We start from the raw sequence: 24,819 nt of genomic DNA, 5'->3' as shown, positions 1-24,819 counted from the left end.
ATAGATGCTAATAGAGCATTGACAGATACAGAGCACCCTAGGGCAGCATCTCTCAACCTTGGCACTCAACCCCTAAGAAGTAGGCACTTCAACTCCCAGAATAATTCCCCAACCACATATCTTTAAATGGCCAAGGTTGAGAAACACTGCTCTAGGACAGGGTTTTCCAATATGAAAATGTTGTTCTTGGGATTGCAGTATATGAGAGACTAAAGGCAAAAAAAAAAGTTCACAGCTGGTTTTTCCTCACTTCAGGAGTTGTGGGAATTGTTTCTAACTAGCAGGTCCTATGGCCTGAAAGAGTTGGAAGGACCTTATTGTAGGTATTGTGCTTGGAAAAAGGTCATAAATTCAGGCAAAATGTTATAAAAACAACTTTTTAGGAAAAGAAAAAAGAACATTCTCTTTTTTAAATCCTACAATATTAATCTGGTATACTCACAGTTGGGTTTTTTATTTTCCCTTTTTGTTAGATATCTTTTGGGTGGAGTGGCAAGGGTTATTTCAACAGCAGTCTTCTTTTGCCAAGCAAGTACTGAAATTTTTGTGAGAGCCTTTCTATCCAGACGGTCACAACATAGGACCAAACCGATTTTTCTCAAAGAGGCCACTGTTGGACCTTCATTTGTAGATGATCCAGAAGGTCTTCTTTCTTCCATTGTGCACCTTTGAACCTTATGCTAATCAACTGTAATCAGTAAAAACCGTTAAATGCTGTTTTTACAACCTTTTACTTTGTTTTACTTCTTTCCTATTTGAATCTGTAATCCAACAATAATGCACTACTGATAGCGTTTCCCATGCCATGAAGGTATTTCAAGCCCACTTTGGTTTTTTTCCATGACCAGATTTTCTATATATGCCAATTGACGTATATTCAATGTGTTAGTCCAAAGAAACAGGGTCCCTGATTTGGAGCGATTCTTAAGTATTTTCAGCCCAAGAGTTTATAATGGGTGAGCATCTGATATACAAAAGTTTTCTTTCCTGGGTATTTGAATGTATTTATGCCCTTCCTGGGTATTTGAATTCCTTTCTTTTCTGACACTAAATGCAGAGAGAGAGGAGACAAATGATTGGCAGGGCAGGGGAAACCATTGTGATATAAGTAATAGGCTGAAGGCTTTATTCTTTGATTGAGACACAATCAAGACAAATGCAACACATAACAAACATGTGCAATACTTTTTTAAAAAAAAATACTCAATTTTTATAGTGTTTAACCGTTAACGTACTATTATTTACAAACAATTCCTTTGACAAGGAAGCTAGTTGTCATCATCCCATAATTAATGAAGTAGGCAACACAGTCATTGTTTAAATGTATACTAACCCTCCGCCCCCTTTCAAATGATTTTTAAACTTAGGTGAGATACAGACTACAATTAAAAAGTTATCTTATTTTTAACAGTATCTTTAATCTTCAAGGAGTCTTTTTTTAAAAGCATATTTAATAAATAAAAGAAAATGCAGTCAAGACTGAGATACAGTTTTGACCCTCTTGAATTGATTAAATGAACAGCAGGCCTTCAGCTCCTAGAAGAACTCCTACAAGATCAGTAATTCTAGCAATGTGAACTCATCCTAACTCTTGTTTGTAATTATGTAATTATAAACAAAAGCATCCTAATTTATTCCCCTCATGCTACACAAACACCCCCCAAAAAACTATTGACAGCATAATAAAGTTTTAATGCATACATCCAATTCTGAAATTTGCAAACATAAAGATAATTTATCAAGCCAAGAGTTTTCTAAAAAAGTATTTAAATAAATTGGCTTTAAAACCACTTATAGAATAATGCTGAAATACAATCTTCATTTCTCCAAACGTTCCCCAAATCTAAGAACAGCTTCATAAATTAAGAATATCATCATATTTGTAGGAAATGCACGAAGTGAGTTTAGTCCAAGGCCTTTAAAAAGAACTCTTACTCCTTCTTCCCTTATGCTGTCTCTGACACAGTGCACTAGTCCAGTATATTTACGCTGTCCATCACCATCTGCTTGCATTCGGGCTTTAATGACATCCATTGGGGTTGCTGTACCCCAAGCAAGAACACCAGCACAGCCTCCAGATAGAAGCACAGCCCAAAGGTCTGTAAACATAAGTATTAATATTGTAACTTGTCATTAATACTCCAAAATTATTAAAAATCCAAATGTTGGTAAAAGAAATATCCCAAACATTCTATTAACTATATAAAGTACCTCAAAGAAAGCCATTTTCCCCACCTTATCCTAGGAAGGTTTCTTATATTGGCTGAAAATAAAGGAATGAAGGGTGACAAGTTTTTATGGTTTTGTTTTTAACTTCTTTTTTGAGAGAGGATCATCTTAAACTCAGGGTCATCTTCCTTTGGGTAAACAAAGCATTATGTAAATTAATATAATCCTCATAAAATATCACTTCAAGGCAAAACATGAGCCCCTGTGTCTTTTTCCCAAGCAAAGGGAAGACCTTCAATCCGCATTCTCAAATCAAACTCCATCTAACACACACACATGTATACACAGAGGAATTACGAAATGTGTGACTACAGAATTTGATGATAGTAGCCTGATATGGCTGTCAAAAAAAATTAAACAAATTCATGGAGAGAATCAAACATTTGTCAAGGGCATCTGGCTGGCCTGTTTGGGTCCTGGATATTGGGACAGACCATATAAATAACCACACTTAAACACATTCTAGAGCAAGGGTCCCCAAACTTGGCAACTTTAAAACTTGTGGACTTCAATTCTTCAAGTCCACAAGTCTTAAAGTTGCCAAGTTTGGAGACCTCTGTTCTAGAGTGACCACTTATAACCAGATCTGAACATTAAGAAGGATTTGAAATACCTTGCTGCATTGACATAACCCTTTGTACCATGTATCATATTAAGCCCCCCCCCCCAAAAAAACCCCTCTGTAAGTGAATGATTAGATAAAAGGGCATAGCTAAAATAAAAATGTCATAATGTCTCTTTGACCTGCCTTCCTTATTTCATGCCCAAGATGCCTTACATTCGTATTGTGAAACACAAGATGACACATTCAAGAAGTTCTCTAATTCTATTAATCATCATGCTTCCCTCTTTTCAAGTATGCGACAGTAGTTTTCCTCCCTCTTCAAATACTACCTACATTTGACTCAGATGTTTGCTGAAAAATTCCAAATAAGGTTCACTGTCTTCATCTCATTTTGATTTTTATGATTTTTCTGTTAAGCCAAACTACAGCAGTATGGGGCAAATTTGAGTAATCTGTTTACAATGTTAGTTCAAACATAGCGTGAGAGCCAGATTATCGAATTGGAGTGGGGCGTTCCCTGCAAGGTAACATACTTCAGTGAGGGGAGAAACTGGTATTTTCCTCAAGACTCAAGCTGTTATAGTTTTACCTTAAATAAAACTTTATTACAGTTTTGTAATCTGCTATAAGAAGTTGTTAGCCAGAGTATTAGCCTTTCCTCAGTGTTTTGGGATTGCTGGCTGTAAATTCTGGTAATTGGTCATTTGGAGGGCAACAGGTAGGAAGAGGGTGGGCTATAATATTTATCTATTTGTTCGTTTATTTGTTTGTTTATAAGCACCCAGAATGATCCTGCAACCCTACTAGTAAAAGTAACAATAGTGGGAAGCAATCCGAGTCCACACCTTCACCATGCAATTTTAAACACAACTCTTAAATTATTATTTATTATTCTTTTGACTGTTGATTGTATTGCTCAAGCAAGCAAGGGTTTTGAACCAAAAGAAAACCCTTAAGGCAAGCAAAAAAGAAATCTTAACTCTATTTCCTAATATAATGAATAATCATTTACTATGCTTCATACTCAGAAAAGCTGATATAGTCCTATATTCCTTATAGCTTCCTTTCACTTCCATAGATGAGAGCTTCTCTGCATAGTTATAAACAAATCCATCTTTTATAGTAGACTACTCTCTCCTTAAGACCTAAAATGATTTTGACAATCACCCCCAGAATTAAGGAGAGGGCAATGGGGGCTGCTGCCTCAAGATATTATTATTATTTTACTTTTTCCACCCCTTCTTTCCTCATTTATTGAGCACATACATATCTTTCGCCCCATTCCCTTTCCAGGTAAATAATATTAGGCAAAAAAAAGCTAAACCAAGTTTATATCAACACCATTTAATAAACCCCTTCAAACTTTTCTACGTAAATCATCCATGCTTCAACCATATCTATATATCATTTCATACAGTTTCCCTTTGTTCTCACCAGTAAAAACGAAAGGAAAAAATTCACAATTTGAAAAATCCTTGCATAATTCTTGCTGTTTCAGTAACAGGTAGATATGAAAACTTAAAGACATATATCAATTTTTATAATAAATTATGAACTTTTGCAAAACATTTGCATATTTAATATTTTAAATGCACAGCATTAGTTACTATAAATTCAAGAAAACAAAAGTTTTTTAAAAATCCTTTTATGCAGGAAGAGCTGATGAATGACATCAGAGAACACAGCCTCTGTCAACCAGTTTCATAAGAGTTCAAACAAAATTTTGTAAAAAGCACTTTAACACTGTTACACAACCTGTGTAACATATGAAGAAAGGTTGCAGGATTTAGGTTTGGCTAATCTAGAGAAAAGAAGTATCCCATCCCACCCCTGAAAGGACCTAATGGTAAAGACTGCAATAATGACACTATTAAAGCCAACCTCTTTAGCACATTCTTTGGCTCAGTATTTGTAAACAACAATGGATCATGCCCAGTATTTCCTAGTCGAACCATAGACGACTACAATGATCCAATACATATCGATTTCACAGAAGACAATGTTGAAAAAGCACTATGCAATCTAAAACCATCTCTCTCTGTTGGACCGGATGGAATATGTGCCTACTTCTTTAAAAAGCTATCCACTGCCATAGCCGAACCTCTAAGCATAATCTTTGAAAAATCTTTCAGGACCAGCTCCTTGACAAACCTATGGTCTCAAGCCATGGTCATCCCTATCTTCAAAAAGGGAGACCCCAGCCTAGTTGAAAATTACAGAACAATCTCTTTATGCTCCGTCACCTGTAAAGTCATGGAATCAATTATTAACCAATCCATTATCCTCCACTTAGAGAGACAAACAACCTACTCTCTAATAAACAATTTGGTTTCAGAAAAAAACTATCCTGTAATCTGCAACTCTTACACTGCAGAAACATATGGACTACACAACTCAATCAGGGCAAAGCAATAGACGCAATCTACATAGACTTCTGTAAAACCTTTGATTCAGTGGTACATGGCAAACTACTTCTAAAACTAAAATCTGATGGTATCTCTGGACACCTGCACAACTGGATAGAAGCATTCCTGTCAAACAGACAACAAATGGTCAAATTTGGGAATGTCCTATCAAATTCTGTATCTGTCAACAGTGGTGTCTCCCAGGGCACTTGCTCTAGGACCAGCTCTCTTCATAGTCTATATAAATGATCTCTGTGATCATATTAAGAGCAACTGTGTTCTCTTCGCTGATGATGTAAAGCTATTCAACACCACAGACAGTACTGCTACCCTTCAAAAAGACCTTGACTATGTATCAGAAAGGTCAAACAAATAGCAACTTCAAATCTCAACAAATAAATGATCTGTCTTACATATTGGCAAAAAAAATCAGAAAATAAAATACAAGCTGAATAGTCAAGACCTTGTTGATGATCCAAACTCCGTCAAGGACCTTGGAGTTCTCATCTCTAATGATCTAAGTGCTAGAGCCCACTGTAACTACATAGCCAAAAAGGCATTAAGAGTTGTTAACCTAATTTTACATAGCTTTTTCTCTGGTAATGTCACACTACTAACGAGAGCAAACAAAACATTTGCTAGACTAATACTTGAATACAGCTCATCAGTCTGGAACCTGCATTACGTATCTGATATTAACACAGTTGAGAAAGTCCAGAAATATTTCACAAGAAAAGTTCTCCACTCCTCTACTCGTTGCAGAATACCTTATACTACCAGACTTGAAATTCTAGACCTAGAAAACCTAGAACTACACCGCCTTCGGTCCAATAAGTATAGTATATAAAATCATACATTGCAATGTCCTACCTGTCAATGAATACTTCAGCTTCAACCATAACAATACAAGAGCACACAATAGATACAAACTCAAGGTTAATCACACCAAACTTGATTGCAAGAAATATGACTTCAGCAGCAAAGTGGTCAATGTCTGGAATATTCTACCTGACTCTGTGGTTTCTTCCCTAAACCTCAAAAACTTTAACCTGTTTACTGTTTAGACTGTCTACTATTGACGTCACCCATTTCCTAAGAGGTCTGTAAGGAGCATGCATAAGTGCACCAACGTGCCTACCGTCCCTGTCCTATTGTTTCTTTTTTATTTTCTTATATGTGTCCATTTCATGTATCCATAACTATGTTTATACTTATACCTGTTATCTTATAATTGCTTGACAAAATAAATAAATAAATAAAAATAAAGTACTGGGGGGGACATGATAGTATTATTCCAATACATGAGAAGCTGCCACAAAGAGGAGGGGGTCAATTTATTTTCCAAAGCACCAAAAGGCAGGACAAGAAACAATGGATGAAAACCAAACAAGCAGAGAAGCAAGCTGGAATTAAGGAGAAACTTCCTAACAGTGATGACAATTAACCAGTGGAACAGCTTTGCCTTCATCACTGGAGGTTTTTAGGAAGAAACTGGACAGTCACTAGAAGACCTCCAAGGTCCCTTTTGGTTCTGTTCTGATTCTGAAGTTCTCCAATAGACATTCTGAGAAAGTGCTTTGTTTAACTCTATGGAAGTAGGGTGTGGGAACTTGCAGTATCTGGGATCAGGCACAGTAACATCCTACACCTCTATCAAATCTTCCTTAGTACAAAAATGTGTAGTTGTGTAAACACTGGCAGAGATCTGAGGGAAGCCAGCCGGTATTCAAAAGATGAACATATTCTCCCTCCAGTATCTTTAATGATGCTTTAAAATGTTTGTATACGCAGGGCGACAAAGAAAAATGCAAATTGGAAATGAATATATATCAAGTTATTATGACACAAACAGGCAAGACAGACATCTAAAGCTTCTGAAACAAACGATTCCCATTTCATGCACATACCTGGTTTGTTTTTACCAGTTGGAGTAAGCCAATCACACAGGACAGAGTAGGTGAGAAAATACGCTCCACATGAATGACAATCCCTGCCCAATAGAGCCAAAGATCCTTTGTATAGACCTGCAAGGCCTTCTTCTTTGACTATTGTCCTCAGACAATGCAAGGAACCTTGATACTTAGGTTGGGAGTCAAAGGGACGAGCTGATCCTATCAAGTAATATGGGTCTTTCTGGATCTGTAATCTTACTTTGGCTATTTCTGCAGGTGATATTAGCACAACCTAGAACATATAATTAAGAGTTAGAGTTAGAATGTAGATTAGAGTTAGGATCATCATGGGGTTGAGACCTTATTATCTTCCTACTATTCTGCCTGTCCTGTACAAATACTGTACAGAGGCAGATAGATAAACTCCACAAAGCATCCACACAAAGTCTTTTTTATTGGTTCATCAGGCATCCTGTCAATTCACATTTATGATGAGGTTCTTCTTAATGTCCAATCCTTTGCATATCTGAATTGTGGTGTAGGAAGATAATAAAGTCTCAACCCCATGATGATTGAAGAAGCTTCATAGTAATGTCTTCAGGCAAGAGTGAGGGAGACCTCCCCCAACCCAACAAGGATCAATTTAGTGGCCAATCAGGATTACAGATGTGATCACATGACATGGACTATATTTCCCAGGATACTTTAACTACATTTACCATGATGCATTCCCTTAAGGGGACAGCTCACAATTCCTAACTAATTATCCCAAATCCCATTAACTCTAAACTGTCTGGACAGTTCATCTATTAGAATCACATCTTGCTGCCCAGAACCTGGAAGACCCTCGCTCAACTTCATGTATCATATCTGATCCTTTAACTAAAATATATTCCTATATTTTCCAGTCATGTTTGCATTTTGCATATCTGCCCTGAAATTTTTCTGTAACAGTCTAGAGGAATAGAGAACATTTTAGCAGCAGGAAAGGGCTGCTTAATATTTCAGGGTGTGTGTGAGAGGTTCAAAATGAAAAAGTTGGATCATATATCTGAGAAGGGCAAGAATTTTTCTGATTTATTTTAGTTAAAGGGAAGTTAACATATGTATTTTAGGCAGTGGTGGGATTCAAAAAATTTTACTACCAGTTCTGTGGGTGTAGCTTGGTGGGTGTGACTTGGTGGGCATGGGAGGGGAAGGTTACTGCAAAATCCCATTCCCTCCCCACCCCACTAACCTGCTTTCCATTTCCGTTCTCCTGTGCAGGGCAACAAAAGAAGACCCAGCCAATCAGCTGGGACTCAGGAAGCAGAGAATAGATGGAGGCGGGCCAGTCAAAGGTGGTATTTGCTGGTTCTCTAAACTACTCTAAATTTATGCTGTTGGTTCTCCAAAACTGGTCAGAACCTGTTGAATACCACCTCTGATTTAGAGTTTGGAATGTAGCTTTCGTATTTTCTCTACATCTAAATAGTTGGAAACTGCAGAACTTGGGACCACAGATGGCCCACCTCATTTCTAAAGACTTGAAGGTAAATAGAAGATGCTGACAGATCCTGTTCCCTCAGCCCACAAATAGATTTACCCACATTATTTTATTTTATTTTAACCTACCCGGACAGCTCCAGTAACACAACCTGCAAAAGATATATCCACTTTTGATGGTTTTCTGTCTGCAGAGCCATATCGTAATCTACAGATACCATAAAGGAAGTTTTTGTAGATTCCAAATGAAAATGATGAGATCAGTGATGTCATTAAAATCGTTATTGAAATGCCTTTGAAGAAACCTGGCACCTGAATGGAACAGAAAAGTGAGCAAAATGCCTTTTTAGAATTGAAGAATAAAAAGCATAAGATTTGTTGTAAGGAACTAATAGATTATAGGCAGGTCTGTTAAACTGGTGGTCCATGGACCGGATGTGTCATGTGCAGGCCACGCCTACCCCAGCTCAACAAAGGCAAAAAACATTGTGATACATCATGTGACATGATTGAATTTGACACCCATGTGGCCCAATGGTTTGAGTTTTTGTTGCTAGGTTAAAAAAAAAAGCTGTAGGCATAATTAATTATATTATTTTATTTCCACCTTTATTGTTTTTATAAATTACTTAAGACAGCGAACACACCCAATAGTCCTTCTCCTCCTATTTTCCCCACAACAACCTGTGTTATGAGTTGGTTCTGAAAGAGAATAACTCGCCCAAAGTCACTCAGCTGGCTAAACAGAAAGTCACAAAAAACAGCCAGGTAAAATATTTCCTGTTTTAGTGCAATGCCACATATTATCTTCTTTCTATGTAGCTACATATTACACTGTAAAAAAAATTACAGGTAATAAATCTGAGGTCCTTATACAATTTCTACAATGCTTCATCATTGGCCATTCTGGCTTCAGTTGATGGAAACTGAAGTCAAAAGGGTTTTAGAGGAAAGATTCTTACACCTGGCATGTGTTCAGCTTGTAAAATAAATTTGCTAAACAAAAAAAAAAAACTAAATTATTTGGAACAGCATGCAAATCTTAATATTCTCTTCTGAATATTGTTAGGCTCTTTAAGAGATAATAAAGCAAAAAAATGATTTTTTAAAAATCAGGATAGTTAATTATTCTCAGTTATACATACCCTTTCAGTTCTATATATCTCTCTGATACAGTGCGATATTCCACGATAGTGTGCTTCTGTCTGAATTCTCACCTACCAAAGCAAGGGGAAGCAATCCACTTTACACATCAAATGTATAAACGGAAGTACCACAATTGGGCATTTTATGAAACATACATTTTGTTTATAAGCAATAAGGACAAGGACATTATATTAGTTAAAAGTGCAGAAAATTTGTTTTTGAAGAAGTATAGTGGAGATCTATAGCTCAATCAGTATTTATGCAACACACCAAATCAGCCAAGAACACTTTTAATTAGCCAACCACATTTTGGTCTAGCATGTTGTGTAAATCTAGGATAGGCAGGAAGGGTTTATAATTCAGTGAGAATAGAATAGAATAGAATAGAATAGAATAGAATAGAATAGAATAGAATAGAATAGAATTCTTTTATTGGTCAAATGTGATTGAACACACAAGGAATTTGTCTTGGTGCAAATGCTCTCTGTATATATAAAAGAAAAGATGCATCAATTTATAAACCCAGGATCATGTACCACAAATAACAGAGCTCTGTCTACGATGGTTCTGAAGCTCTGACGGGATTAGGAGGGTGAACTTTGGAAATCCTTCTGCTAAATTCTTTAACTCACCCGAGAGCCTTTACCTGAAAGAGGGGGGAAAACTGTGTACACAATGAGCCTAATCATTATATGATTTGTTTGCTCTTGATTTGGCACACTATGTGCACCCACCCATAGTAGATTGTAAAATATAGTTTATTAAGCAAAGCATCAGCTGCACAAAGTGCTAACTCAGTCACAAAGAAGAAACCTACATAGTTTGTATGTATGGATTATACACAAAATAGTACTTTTAAGAAACTGGCTGACATACCTTTATTGTATCCAATGGATAACTTACTGCAGCACTAACACCACCTGAAACAGGTAATTGTATGTGAATTTCTTTGGGAAGTGTTATAATTAAATATATTCAAGCTCATAAATATTAGTGCTTAATAAATAGGAAAAAATAGTGGGAAAGCAGACATCTTGTAGTGGTTCATTCAGCAAATTCAAATATTAAAAAAAATACAAAAAGATCCCACAATCAAGAATTTCAGTGTAAAATGTTCTTATTCCATTCCCAGTTTTTTCTTGTCTGGATTTTGTAAAGCTGTTTCCTCTTTAGCTGTTTTTCCTTTGCTTTTATTTAGCAGGATTTTTTTTCTCCTTTTGATGCAGTGTTCTATGATTAGACAGTCTCAGAAAAACATTGTCAGAGAAATAAAAATATATCCAAGTTTTTAGATGTGACTCTTGATTCTGCATGTTGATTATATGTGTTCTGTAAATATTTAGCATATGAAGAAATGTTAAATAACCAGGTCTTCTTTTAAAACATTTCTCCAGGAAATTAATATTCTACATCCACAATGAAGAGTGCAGAATACTCTGCACCCACAACTTTCCTAATTCAATTACTGGGATTAAAATATATTAAAGAGAGTTGATGGTTATTGCCTTTGATCAACATCAGCCAGAATGGCCAATGGTCAGGCTGATGAGAACTACAGTCCAACAACTACTGGATGGCCACAGAACCTTCTGCTTAGAGCTCAAGCAAGCTAATTCACTTCTCTAGCTTAGGTACATTTCCATTTTTTCCCATTTGATACTTAATGTACCATGCCTTCTAGCAACTATTGAGCCTACTCAATTCCTATTGGCTTATTCTGGGGGTGTAGGTGTTTGTGGTTTGTGGTTGATGTTCTCCTTTGACATACCTAGGAATTTGATGAATCATGGGAATATTTTCCCCTTGCTATATACTGTGTTCTCTCCAAGGAGTACCAAGTCTGCTAATGGAAAAAGTAATAGAAGACAACCGAAGCATAAACTATAAATGAAAGAAGGCAGAAAATGAAAAAATAAGAAAAAATCATGCTGGTCTTGATAAAATTGTTATATCAATTGACCTTTTCTAGTATGCCCTGAATGACAGTAATTACATAGCTTTTAAACAGTCTCAAGAGATTTCCATACTCCAAATATAGCCACCATCAGACACTTCTATGGCCCAAAATAGTCTCCGGGTCTGAAAAATTTGAGCTGCTGCCACAACTGAAGAAGAAAAACAAACAAGTCATACAATCCATGAGTGAATTTTCCATTAACAGTTTAAGTAGGTGTATACTATGAAAAATATTGTAGTGGTTGAAGTATTGGTTGTGGACTAGGAAGAGTTCGGTCTTTATCTCCATTCAACTACTGTAAACATATTGAGAAAGGTCAGGTCAAGAAAGGATGTGCCTTAATGACATAAAGTAGCATATCAAAATCTTGAAGGCCTATTCAACTTTTTCTATGCCCTATCTTATATGAAACAAAATGAAAGCAGAAATATTTTGTGTTTCTTTTTCACATTTTCCTCTTTCTCGGGACTCTGTAACCTTTTCTGCAATTCCCCCCTTATTGTTTCATTCATTTTGTCCCTGACCACTACATCCTTCACAATTGTAGGCTTATTGGATAATTTATCACTGTTTTTCACCCAACCTGCCTTATTCACCTATGGTAGGCATAGAATTAGAGGAAATTTCTTGTGTACATTCTCATGGAAAAAGTTGAGATATAAATAAAATGAGGCTTTAGGACAGATGCTTATCATAATATCTTAGGTACAGGTGAAACTCAAAAAAGTAGAATATTGTGCAAAAGTTCATTTATTTCAGTAACGCAACTTAAAAGGTGAAACTAATATATGAGATAGACTCATTACATGCAAAGCAAGATAGTTCAAGCCATGATTTATCATAATTGTGATGATTATGGCTTACAGCTCATGAAAACCCCAAATCCACAATCTCAGAAAATTAGAATATTACATGCAATCAATAAAACAAGGATTGTACATACAACAATATCAGACCTCTGAAAAGTATAAGCATGCATATGTATTCAGTACTTGGTTTGGGCCCCTTTTGCAGCGATTACTGCCTTAATGCGGCGTGGCATGGAAGCTATCAGCCTGTGGCACTGCTGAGGTGTTATGGAAGACCAGGATGCTTCAACAGCGGCCTTCAGCTCTTCTGCATTGTTCGGTCTCATGTCTCTCATCTTTCTCTTGGCAATGCCCCATAGATTCTCTATGGGGTTCAGGTCAGGCAAGTTTGCAGGCCAATCAAGCACAGTAATCCCACGGTCATTGAACCAGGTTTTGGTACTTTTGGCAGTGTGGACAGGTGCCAAGTCCTGCTGGAAAATGAAGTCAGCATCTCCATAAAGCTCGTCTGCGGAAGGAAACATGAAGTGCTCCAAAATCTCCTGGTAGATGGCTGCATTGACCCTGGACTTAATGAAGCACAGTGGACCAACACCAGCAGATGACATGGCTCCCCAAATCAACACAGACTGTGGAAACTTCACACTGGACTTCAAGCATCTTGCAGTGTGTAACTCTCCATTCTTCCTCCAGACTCTGGGTCGTTGGTTTCCAAATGAGATGCAAAAGTTGCTCTCATCAGAAAAGAGGACTTTGGACCACTGAGCAACAGACCAGTTCTGTTTTTCTTTAGCCCAGGCAAGACGCTTCTGATATTGTTTGTTGTTCAGGAGCGGCTTGACAAGAGGAATATGACATTTGAAGCCCATGTCCAGGATCTGTCTGTGTGTGGTGGCTCTTGATGCACTGACTCCAGCTTCAGTCCACTCCTTGTGAAAGTCCCCAACACTTTTGGATGGCCTTTTCCTGACAATCCTCTCCAGGCTGCGGTCATCCCTGCTGCTTATGCACCTTTTTCTTCCACACTTTTCCCTTCCACATCACTTTCTATTAATGTACTTCGATACAGCACTTTCGGAACATCCAACTTCTTTTGCAATTACCTTTTGAGGTTTTCCCTCCTTATGGAGGGTGTCAGTGATGGTTTTCTGCACAACTGTCAGGTCAGCAGTTTTTCTCATGATTGTGATTCGTACAGAACCAGACTGAGAGACCATTTAAAGGCTCAGGAACCTTTTGCAGGTGTTATGGCTTAATTAGCTGATTACCTTTTCACAGAATTCTAATTTTCTGAGATTGTGGATTTGGGGTTTTCATGAGCTGTAATCCATAATCATCTCAATTATGACAAATCAAGGCTTGAACTATCTTGCTTTGCATGTAATGAGTCTATCTCATATATTAGTTTTACCTTTTAAGTTGCATTACTGACATAAATGAACTTTTGCATGATATTCTAATTTTTCAAGTTTCACCAGTACATGCAACAAGAAACCAAATTCATCATACAGAGAAAAAATACATTCTGAATCTAATCTTTTCAGTTGTCTTTTTTATATACATGGTTTTAATTCAGGGCATTCAATGCCAGGTGGAGTATTCCTTATACTGTAATTTTTACAGTCATCTGTTCAATGTTTTCTGCTTGAAGAGCTACTCAATCCATGTCTGGCTTCAGCTAAAGAATCATTAGAACAAAGAACATGAATTGTCCATCCAAATTTAGCAAGTGGATAGTAGATTAGTAGAAACAAAAGTTTAGAGGTTATTTAGTATATTTCTAGTTAAGGCATTGTACTATTTTCCACATGTCTAAACTGAGGATTAACACGAACCAAAGATTCCTATCAAAGATTCCTTGTTCATGAGTATGTGGGAACAGAAGGGGGAAGGGTGCCAAATGATAAATATGACTGTGTAATTGTGCAAATGCTGTGACCTACAAACTTGCATCAGACATTGGGATACAAGTACATAAAGGCAGCATTTGTGTGATGATGTGCACATGTCTTCATTTTTGCAATACTGTGGTTTGCTATAGACATTACTGTTCCTGTTTTTTTAAAAAAAAAACATATGTCCTTCCAAATGTAATTTTAGAAAGAAACCCAGCCCACAACTTTATTTTCACTCTGCCAAAGCTCAGGATTTCCATAATATTCCTTCTTTTCAGAATAAGTACTTCAGTGATGTTTCTAGTTGTTATATTTTTTGCTAGGCCTCCATCTATCCACAGTGATAACATACTTTCATCTTCTTGTTTCTATCTGTCAAGCAAGATGCATTCATGGAAATAGTTCAAATCCTCAGCTGTTCCCAGAGTATATGTTTACTAGCACTTTCCTTGACTAACTGAAAATGAGTGACTTGATACTAGCCTCTCCCAGCTGGTCACCATTTTGGAAATATATCTGATTAAAGGTTTCACAGAAATTGAGTGAATAGACTGGGAAAGAAATGGAAGAGGTGAGGTTCCTCTTTCCTGTAATCCTTTGGTAATGATGCTTGCAATATAGGACTAGAAACTGAAACCTGAACAGACTTCAACCTGTTAAAACAGATTGGTGGGGGTGAGGAGAGAGTTAGTCTTACAGTTTGCAGTTGCAACTTTCGTTCAAAGATTTAGGAGTGTGTGTGGGGAAGTACAACAGGTAAGGAAATTTGTTAAACCAGCAATACATATCTAATTCTAGCCTATTCACACTTAAAGGGAATTCCTACTGTCAAATAATCAAAATGTGACATTTAATAGACCAGATAAACAGGTTATTTGAGGATCAAAATAACTGTCCCTCAACCACATAACCTGAACAGTTAAAATAACAAACACTGATATTTCACAGTGTTTTGAAGGATCTCTAGCCTGAATTAATAATTACATAAATCAAGCTGCACAGGATAGGTTCTTGCACATTCTCTCATTTCCCTAATTATATAATTTCTCAATAGGAAAAAATGTATTCCTGAATATGATTATCGTAATTTATTCTGACTGGTTTTCTACTTCCAAGAACTCAAGGTGTTCTTGTTTTTTAACCAGGCACATATTCATCCTGACCTCCCTTAAGTGTGCTTTTTAATTCTTGATCAACTTCAAACAAGAGCGGCTTAATACAAGTAGTCCTCATTTAACAACCACAATTGGGATCTGCTATTTGGGCACTAAGTGAAGCAATTGCTAAGTGAAACCACAACTGTGCTTATGAACTTACTTCAGTTTTGCTTTGTTTTACATATCTTTAAAGGTCACAAATGCTGTGATCGGTTGCAAAATTACTTGTTCATCCCTGTCATAACTACAAATGATCACTGTGTAAGACAGTGAGGTCTACTGACATGTTATCAAATGTATTATGAACGGAATCCAAAAGCACTCTGTACTGAGATCCAGATTAAGAAATCTATACTGATTGCTTGATATTCATTACCTCTTTAAACCACGCTGTAGTAAACTGGATAACAAATCACTATTACTTTCAGCTGGATTTCAGTAAGATTAGCTTCATCTCTGCTATAGTCTTTTTCCTTTTGTTTTCTGAGTACCTTGGAAAAAACTGTTTGTACTGTACAAAAGTTCATAGGATGATCAAGAAACAGAATTTTTTTAAATTCAAAAGGAATGCCTTCCTCAGAGGTTAGCTAAATCAGGGGTCCCCAACCTCCAGTGTGTGGACAGGAACCAGTCTGTGGCATGCCAAAAACTGGTCTGCGCAAACAAGCAAAGCCCCATCCATGGGATGCAGGCAGCACACAGAACTACACACACACACACACACACACACACACACACACACAGGTCCACGGAAAAACCTCTCTCCACTGAACCTTGGTGCCCAAAGAGTTGCGGGCCACTGATCTAAATGGTGTAGAGTTTCTTGTTTGAACTAGAAGACCTCCAAGGTTCCTTTCAACTCTACTATTCTGTTATATATGCAATAAGTATGCAGTAGAGATATTTATTTAGTGCAATCTCCCTTAACAATGCCACTTGTAATATAGCAAGGACTGGAAATGGTAATATTTCCAGTTCTGAATATCATGGCTGTTAGCCTGACATGTGTCTACAGCAGTTCTGGAGAACTGGTAGCAGAAATTTTGAGTAGTTCAGAGAACTGGAAAATACCACTTCCGCCCCCATCTATTCTCTGCCTCCTGAGTCCCAGCTGATCGGCTGGGTCTTCTTTTATCGCCCTGCACAGGAGAACAGAGCTGGAAAGCAGGTTAGTGGAGTTGGGAGAGAATAGGATTTTGCAGTAACCTTCCTCCAGGAGTGGGGAGGGAATGGAAATTGTTAGAGTGTCCTTCCCCTGCCATGGCTCCCAAGCCATGCCCACAGAACCAGTAGTAAAAAAAAAATTAATCCCACCACTGCTTTAGAAGTTGGGCTAACTTACCACCATCCTTAGCCAACAAAACCAATAGCTAAAGCAGTGGACCTTTTATAAATAGTAACTAGAGGTTAGGCTGATTTAGAGCAAAGTTGTGCTTTCTTTCTGTCCCACCCCTCATATAGGCCTGTCACCACTTCCTGGCTATAAAAATGAATACTATCATCATCTTCTTACTCCCAGCACTTTACAAATGTGTCCCATGTCTGTGTTTTCCAGCTTCAGTTCAAAACTCAAGCTTTCCAACTTGAGCCATCTTCAGCCTTTCAGAGCAAATGTTCCATTCTAGGAGCAGCCCCAGTTTAAATTGGCTGCATGACTTGCTATGTCCCCTCTCTTCCAGCATCTACCTGTAGTAATTACCCAGAATAGCCATTTAGCTCAGAGCTGTTGCATTCTTGGCATTTTTAAATAATTTGCAGTTGATCCTGCAGTGACCCTTTAAGTCAGAAATGTATGCTCTATTCAACCCTTACAACACGTCCCAGTGGGTACCCTTTTAGTTTTTGATGCCCAGTTGGAGGGAAGCATCCTCCTCCTCCTTTCTCCCTTCCTGCCCACAGTACTGAAATTTTTATTTGGAGTACAAAAAACAGAGACTTCCATGATATTTTCTCAGTATGCACCACAGTGAAACTTTTTTTTTTTTTTACTATATTTCAATATAATATTTTCTCTAGGAAAAATGACATTCTGAATATATTCAAGAGATGAAAGTGTTGAAACACAGTGGATTTGGATTTTTGAAAGGTTATCTTTGTTGACAGTTGTCAGTTCTTATGCAACTGAATGGCAAATTATCTGCATATTTAAAAGCATTCAAAATTGGAGTTTTCAGTCCTAAAAATCTATCACTGATAGTGAGGGTGATTTTGAAAAAACAACCGAGTAATTAAGAAACAAGTATGAGATAACAGTGTGCTGCAGCAGCCAAAAATGCTCAAGATAGTGTAAAGCGGGGGTGTCAAACTCAATTTAATTGAAGGCCACATCAGGGTTGTGGTTGACCTTGCAGGGGCTGGGGTCATGGCTGACTGGAGCTTGATGCCACTCCCCAAACTGCTGTCATGTTTCCTCTTCACATTGGGTAGACTGGGCCAAAGCTACGTTGGCCTGATCTTTCATCTTCACACTGGGTAGACCAGGATGGCCCCACAGACTGTATCTGACCACATCGCAGATGCAGCCTGCAGGCCTTGACTTTGACAACCTTGATGTAATGTACTGCCTTATGTTGCACTGGTGAGACCATACTTGGAACACTGCATCCAATCCTGGTCACCACAGTACAAAAAGATATTGAGACTGTAGAAAGAGTGCAGAAAAGAGCAAAAAAGATGATTAGGGGACTGGAAGTTAAGCCATATGATGAACAATTGAGGGAACTAGATGTCTAGTTTAATGAAGAGAAAGACTAGGGTGATATGATAGCAGTCTTCCAGTACTTGAGGGGTTATCACAAAGAGGAAGTCAAAGCACCTGAGAGCAGGACATGAAGTACTGGGTGGAAGATTATTAAAGATAGATCCAACCTAGAAATAAGAGGAAATTTCCTGATAGAACAATTAATCAGTGGAACGGCTTACCTATGGAAGTTGTGGGGTTCTGTCACTGGAAGTTTTCAAGAAAAGACTGGACTGCCATTTATCCTGAATGGTATAGGGCCTCCTGTTTTGGCTACATGGCAATAGCACTTAGACTTATATACCGCTATATAATGCTTTATAGTCCTCTCAAAGTGGTTTTATCGAGTCAGCCTATTGCCCCCAACAATCTGGGTCCTCATTTTACCCACCTCAGAAGGATGGAAATCTGAGTCAACCTTGAGCCTGGTGGGATTTGAACTGCTAAATTGCAGGCAGCCGATAAGTCAGCAGAAGTGGCCTGCAGTACAGCACTCTAACCACTGCGCCAGTGAGGCTCAGTGTACTTGTACAGAATTGCATTAGGAGTGGTCTGTATTAACCTGCCTCCTCTTCCATACTAGCACACAACATCAATGCTTCCTTTTAAAGCAATCATGCAAGCTGTTTAGAGTCAAAATGAACTCATAATAAACAAGTACTCATAATAAAAAATTTCTTAAAATGTCTGATATAAGACCCCCAAGGTCCCTCCAACTCTATTATTCTGTGTTCTAATAAATACAAATACAAAGGTATCTGAGACGACAAAGGATACAGTCATGCGGGGGCCATGTGAATGGCCCAGATAGGGAAATCATTCTTCTCTTCCCATCAGACCATGCTGAATCGCTCACTATCACATGTTGCATAAGCATTCATAAACTTGGTTTCTTTGTCCTTGTTTTTGTTTTGTATTGCCCTGCTGCTCCAATACCCACAAGCTTAACAGGAGGAGCTTGTGCATCAAATGGGGAATTTATGCATGCGTGTTCTACCCTTGTTTTTTCCAATGGTAGCCTGAATACTAGACATTTTAAGAAATATTTGTTTTATGATGACTACCTTTATGCATTTTCATTCATGTTGGCTCTAAACAGCTTGCCTGATTGCTTTAAAAAGAAACACTAGTGTTGTGTGTTAGTATTAGCCCAATCTGGAAGAGGAGGCCAGTTAATAAACACCCTTCCAATGTAATTCTACACATGTGACCAAGATACGTATGAGGTGGCTACAATTTCTCCCATGGTAAAGATGAACACTGCACTGAAATAAAGATCTGCTGTAAAGATATTCATTCTCTTCTGCGACAATGTGGCCACATTGCTGGGAGCACAGAAAACTTTCTCTTTCACTATCGGATCTGCTCAGGGTATAATTGGATTAAATTGTTTCAAATAGAAAACAGAACTTTGTCTTCTTGCCTGCATCCAATGATAGAATCAGAAGTACCGACTATGCTGCTTTTGCAAAGAGTTTACAATAAATGTAAGCTGTCTTAAATCAGACTTAGACTCTGCACTGAGAGTGGGTAGCATTGTTCTCCTATATGAGGTTTAAAACTGATCTTTATTTATTTTATTTGTCAAGCGATTATAAGATAACAGGTATAAGTATAAACATAGTTATGAATACATGAAATGGATACATATAAGAAAAATAAAAAGAAACAATAGGACAGGGATGGTAGGTACATTGGTGCGCTTATGCACGCCCCCTACAGACCTCTTAGGAAAGCGGTGAGGTCAATAGTAGACACTCTAAGGTTAAAGTTTTGGGGGTTTGGGGAAGAAACCACAGAGTCAGGTAGAGTATTCCAGACATTGACCACTCTGTTGCTGAAGTCATATTTCCTGCAATCAAGTTTGGTGCTGTTTACCTTGAGTTTGTATCTATTGTGTGCTCTTGTATTGTTATGGTTGAAGCTGAAGTATTCATTGACAGGTAGGACATTGCAATATATAATTTTATGTACTTTACTTAGATCGGACCGAAGGCGGCGTAATTCAAGGTTTTCTAGGTCTAGAATTTCAAGTCTAGTGGCATAAAGTATTCTGCAACGAGTAGAGGAGTGGAGAACTCTTCTTGTGAAATATTTCTGGACTTTCTCAATTGTATTAATATCAGATCCGTAATGTGAGTTTCAGACTGATGAGCTGTATTCAAGTATTGGTCTAGCAAATGTTTTGTATGCTCTAGTTAGTAGTGTGATATTACCAGAGAAAAAGCTACGCAGGATTAGGTTAACAACTCTTAATGCCTTTTTGGCTGTGTAGTTACAGTAGGCTTCGACTGCTTTGTAAAATGTTATATAAAGGAGCCAGACTGATGATTTGCATTACAAGTATCTTTCCACACTCATTTGCATTACAAATAGTATCTTTCCACATTCAGTAATTTAATTTGCCATGGTAATCCTAGGGGTAATGGAATATTGCCAGTGCAAATATTCTAATCAAAGACAATCTTAGCTTCAACATATATGTCTTCTATAAGGTGAAGGAAAAACATTATGAATATCTGTGACTAAAAAGACTAAGCCTGAAGTTTATGAATCCTGCCTAGCCCTAGCATGGTTTCTACATATTTAGACTAGTATATTTCAGTAAGTTAAAAAGGAACCTATGGTCTATAGGTAAGTTGCAAATAAGATAGACAATGTAATATGGTTTAGAACGTTATTGTAAATAAAGGCAGGATAAAAATGTAATGAATAAATAAATGCCATATTTAACCAAAGGGGAAGTGAGAGAACTTCTGAACTGGGAAAGATAAAGGACTTTTCTCGATTAGGGAAACATTATGCTGAGTTTAAATTGTTTCAAACTGATAGACTTTTGCCTTCTGATATGTATCTAAAGTTGGTTTTTCTATGTGTAAAACATTTTATAGGAAAAATGATTTGCATTTTATTTAGTTCGTTACACAGTTAGTTAGTTTTTATCCCACTGCTATTTTTATAAATAACTCATGGCAGCAAACGTACTCCCAGTGAGATGGGTTGGCCTGAGTGAGAGCAATTGGCCCAAAGTCACCCAGCTGGCTCTCATGCATAAGGTCTCCCATTTTCTAGCCTGATGACTTAACCACTAGACCAAACTGGTATACCCTATCTCAAATATTCCCTCTTTATTTCTTGGGTCAATATCACTTCAACATACATTTCCCTAGTTTCACTCAGAAATAAAGTAAAAATGGAAAATGAGGTACTTCTTATCTGTCTTAGAATAATCCAAATGAGCCTTTGATATCCGGTATCCCTTAGGATGGCACAGAATTTTGGATATATTGGCAACAGTTTTTGGATTCAGTGGACTTAACACCATTGATCCATCCTGACTGCAAGTCATAATCCATATAAATATTCAACTTTGGAAAAAAAAATTCCAAAATAAATATTTAAAATATCACTTTGACTTAACCTTATTGAGCATAAATAAGGAAAGTTAATATATAAAGTTCAAATGTGAGTTGGCTTGGCCTAGTTCTTGGCCTATTAAGAACAGGGAGAGTAGCAAAAAAATTCATAAAATTTTCACTCTTCAGTTTTTCACGATTTTTAAACATAGACTCTTCTTATCTGCTGAATCATGCAGTCCCAGGAGCACTGAACCATGGCATTCTCTAGACTGCATTAATCAGTACTAAACTAGTAACGTCTCAAAGAAAGCCAAAAGAGTGGAGCAAAGGCTGAAAAGTAGCTGCCAGAACATTGAATGGATTGGCCAATAATATTTCTACTTTTACAGAATTGGTAAAGTTCCTCATTTATATACATGCCACCCTCTCCAGAAATCACAGCATCAAAAGAATTTTTTCCAATAATTTATTGACAGTTGTAGTGGAAAAACTTTAGAAGTAATTTTGTCCAGCCTTATTTATAGCACACCCTGATTTCACAGGACAATTCAGGACAAATTCCATCAATGTATATTGAATGTATTGTACCAATAAACAAGGGTGAGGGCAACAAACTTTCACTCTAACTTCAAGGAGCAATTGAAGTACAGTTCAATCTTTCTGATGAAAAGAAGCCTCCAGCAGAGTGAAGAATTAAAAATAAATGTGATGGAATTAGTTGAGATGAAACTGAAGTGAGGATATTGTGCAAGAGGTATTTGGTATGGGAATGATGAAAAAAGTGAAAAATAATGAAGCTAAAAATGCAGATGGTTATGATTGGAAGAAGACTAGCCATACAGTTTGTTTCTAGCTAAGCAATGGGTTTAATGTGTGTGATGATTGTGCATAGGCCATTGAAAGAATAGCATTATGGTACCAGTCTGTATAGGGAAAAATAGCAGAAGGAATGCAATGGAAAAACTGCAAAAGTATGCGTTTGCTAAGTATGGCTGAGGAGATTTTGGGCAGAATTTTGATCAAAAATGGTTATGAGAGGAGACAGTGAGCAAAACATGAGAAAGTCAATTTGTGCTTTCTTTGAGCAAGGGAAATGATCTTTAGCAGGTCATTGAGAAATGTGAGGTTTATTGTACATATTTTTAGGGTAGAAGAAAGCTTATGACAAACAGAATCAGCTTGAATTGTGGAATGCTTTCTATTAATATGGAGTTAAAAATGGTTGCTGAATGTGATATAAGTGGTACTTAATGGTAGTAAACCATGCATGCAAATAATTGTTATACTTAGTGAATGATACAACACTGACCTTGGAGTAAGGCAAGGGTGTGCAATGTCCCTTTGTTAATGTATTTACTGTAAGAAGATGTGCATAAGAAATATTAAGGATAATACTAGGGGCATGATATTTTGAGGCATGAATGTACATGTATTCAAAAGGTAAATGAGAACCCAAAAGGTTTGCAAGGTTTGTTAGATAAATGGTATGATTCACAACTGCTGATTTGAAAAATTAATGCACAGAAGAGTAAGGTAATGGTGAGTGTGAGGAGAAATGAAGTGAATGATTGCAAGTGATACATAAACAGTCAAAAAAAATAATAATAGAACAGTAAAATTATACGGGCCATCCCCAGAGACACTGGTTTCAAAACGGCAGATGTAACCCGCTATCAAAGCCTGCTCTTTTTTAAATGTGCCTTGCACGTATTACACACAAATAAAAGGGGTCAGGTATGGGATGATTCATTTGCACCCACTGTTTTGAAGCTAATGAGTATGGGGAAATACCTTGAAGAAATGTTAAAATATGCAAATAGATGGTACATGACCTATTGAGAGGAATGGATATTTGTCTAAAGAAGTGAAAGCGGCTATGTTTAAGTGCATGCTGTGGCCTACTTTGTTAGATAGAAAAGTAGACTTGAGCATATTAAAAGAAAGAAACATAAAATGGAGCACGGTGAGAATAGATTGTTTAATGGGGTGGAAGGGAAGGTGGGTTTTGAATTATTATGGACACTATAAAAAGTGAGTAAACACTGCAAAAGAAATATGTTGAAGTATCTTGCTCAATTCAGTAAGAACTGAATTGTGAATTAAATACATTTAAAAGAGTAAAGGGCTAAGGGGGAAAATGAAGAAAATAAACATCAGATGGGGTTGATTAGATCCTCAAAAAGAAAGGTGAAAACCTAAAACAAAGAGCAATGTCTGAAGTAATGTATGGTTGTGTTGGAAACAATGATAGTCTGTAAGGCTAGATAGGAAATACACAATTATATTAAAGAATTAAATGTAGAAGGACTATTGGCACTAATCCCAAATCTGCTTCTATCCTCAGCTATCTTCTTGCTTGATTAAGTTCTCACTCTTTAACTCTAGTTCTGGGATATGCCCATGATATCAAAGAAATGACATTTGTCTCTCTTCATCAAAATACTACCATATTATTTGTTACCTCCAATGGCTCCAGCAACAAAATCCATCTGCACCACGTCAGCTGTGTTTGCTCATCCAGGAAGAAAATATTTGAAGAAAAATCTGTTTTTCTAGGAAGGAGAGAACTCTGGAGAGAGTTCTTGAACAATAGGTGCTGGAGACAGCAGCACCAGCTCTGTCTTCACTTCTCTCTGAAAGTGAATTGAAAGAGGTCTATCACCAGAATTTGGAAATTGTCCCCAGAACGTGGGCAATTCATAACGTCATAGCAGCCAGCTGAAATTGTTACAAAGGACAGAGACCTTTCTTCTGGTGCCTTTTGCCCTGCAAACTGAAGTGTTAACTCTGAGCTGAAAGAATTCCAGATAATGGATACGAATTCTTTTAACTTAAAAAGTGAAATCCTGTTTCTTGATTTGCTGAATCTGTTGCCCAACAGAGAATGAGATACAGATCAATCTGGTATTCAGGTGAGATGGCTCTAAGTCAGGGGTGGGCAATTAATTTCTGTCGGGGGCCACATGGAAAATCAGATCTGCGTTCGAGGGCCGAACCAATTTTATCAAAGGCCATTATAAAGGGCCCATTATAAAATGCAGCAAATTATATATAAGAATATATATATACACACACACACACACACACACACACACATATAATATTCTTATATATAATTTGCTGAATTTTATAATGGGCCCTTTATAATGGCCTTTGATAAAATTGGTTCGGCCTCGAACG

General features: G+C 37.3%; 1 protein-coding gene across 1 annotated transcript; it reads right to left on the bottom strand.

Moving 5' to 3' along the window:
• Positions 1-1,195: 1,195 nt before the first annotated feature.
• On the bottom strand, positions 1,196-24,280 carry SLC25A47 (solute carrier family 25 member 47). Its single transcript, XM_026698500.2, has 6 exons — positions 24,101-24,280; positions 10,599-10,642; positions 9,722-9,793; positions 8,706-8,888; positions 7,107-7,383; positions 1,196-2,099 (listed from the first exon to the last, which is right to left on the bottom strand). The coding sequence occupies exons 1-6, from the start codon at positions 24,126-24,128 to the stop codon at positions 1,819-1,821; spliced, it is 885 nt and encodes a 294-aa protein (XP_026554285.1). The 5' UTR covers positions 24,129-24,280; the 3' UTR covers positions 1,196-1,818.
• Positions 24,281-24,819: the final 539 nt, after the last annotated feature.

Source organism: Pseudonaja textilis, chromosome 1 (assembly GCF_049901715.1).
Source record: "Pseudonaja textilis isolate UNSWEBS1 chromosome 1, rPseTex1.2, whole genome shotgun sequence".
Lineage (NCBI taxonomy): Eukaryota > Metazoa > Chordata > Lepidosauria > Squamata > Elapidae > Pseudonaja > Pseudonaja textilis.
Note: the sequence above shows the minus strand (reverse complement) of the source record. Positions and strands in the feature narration are given on the sequence as shown.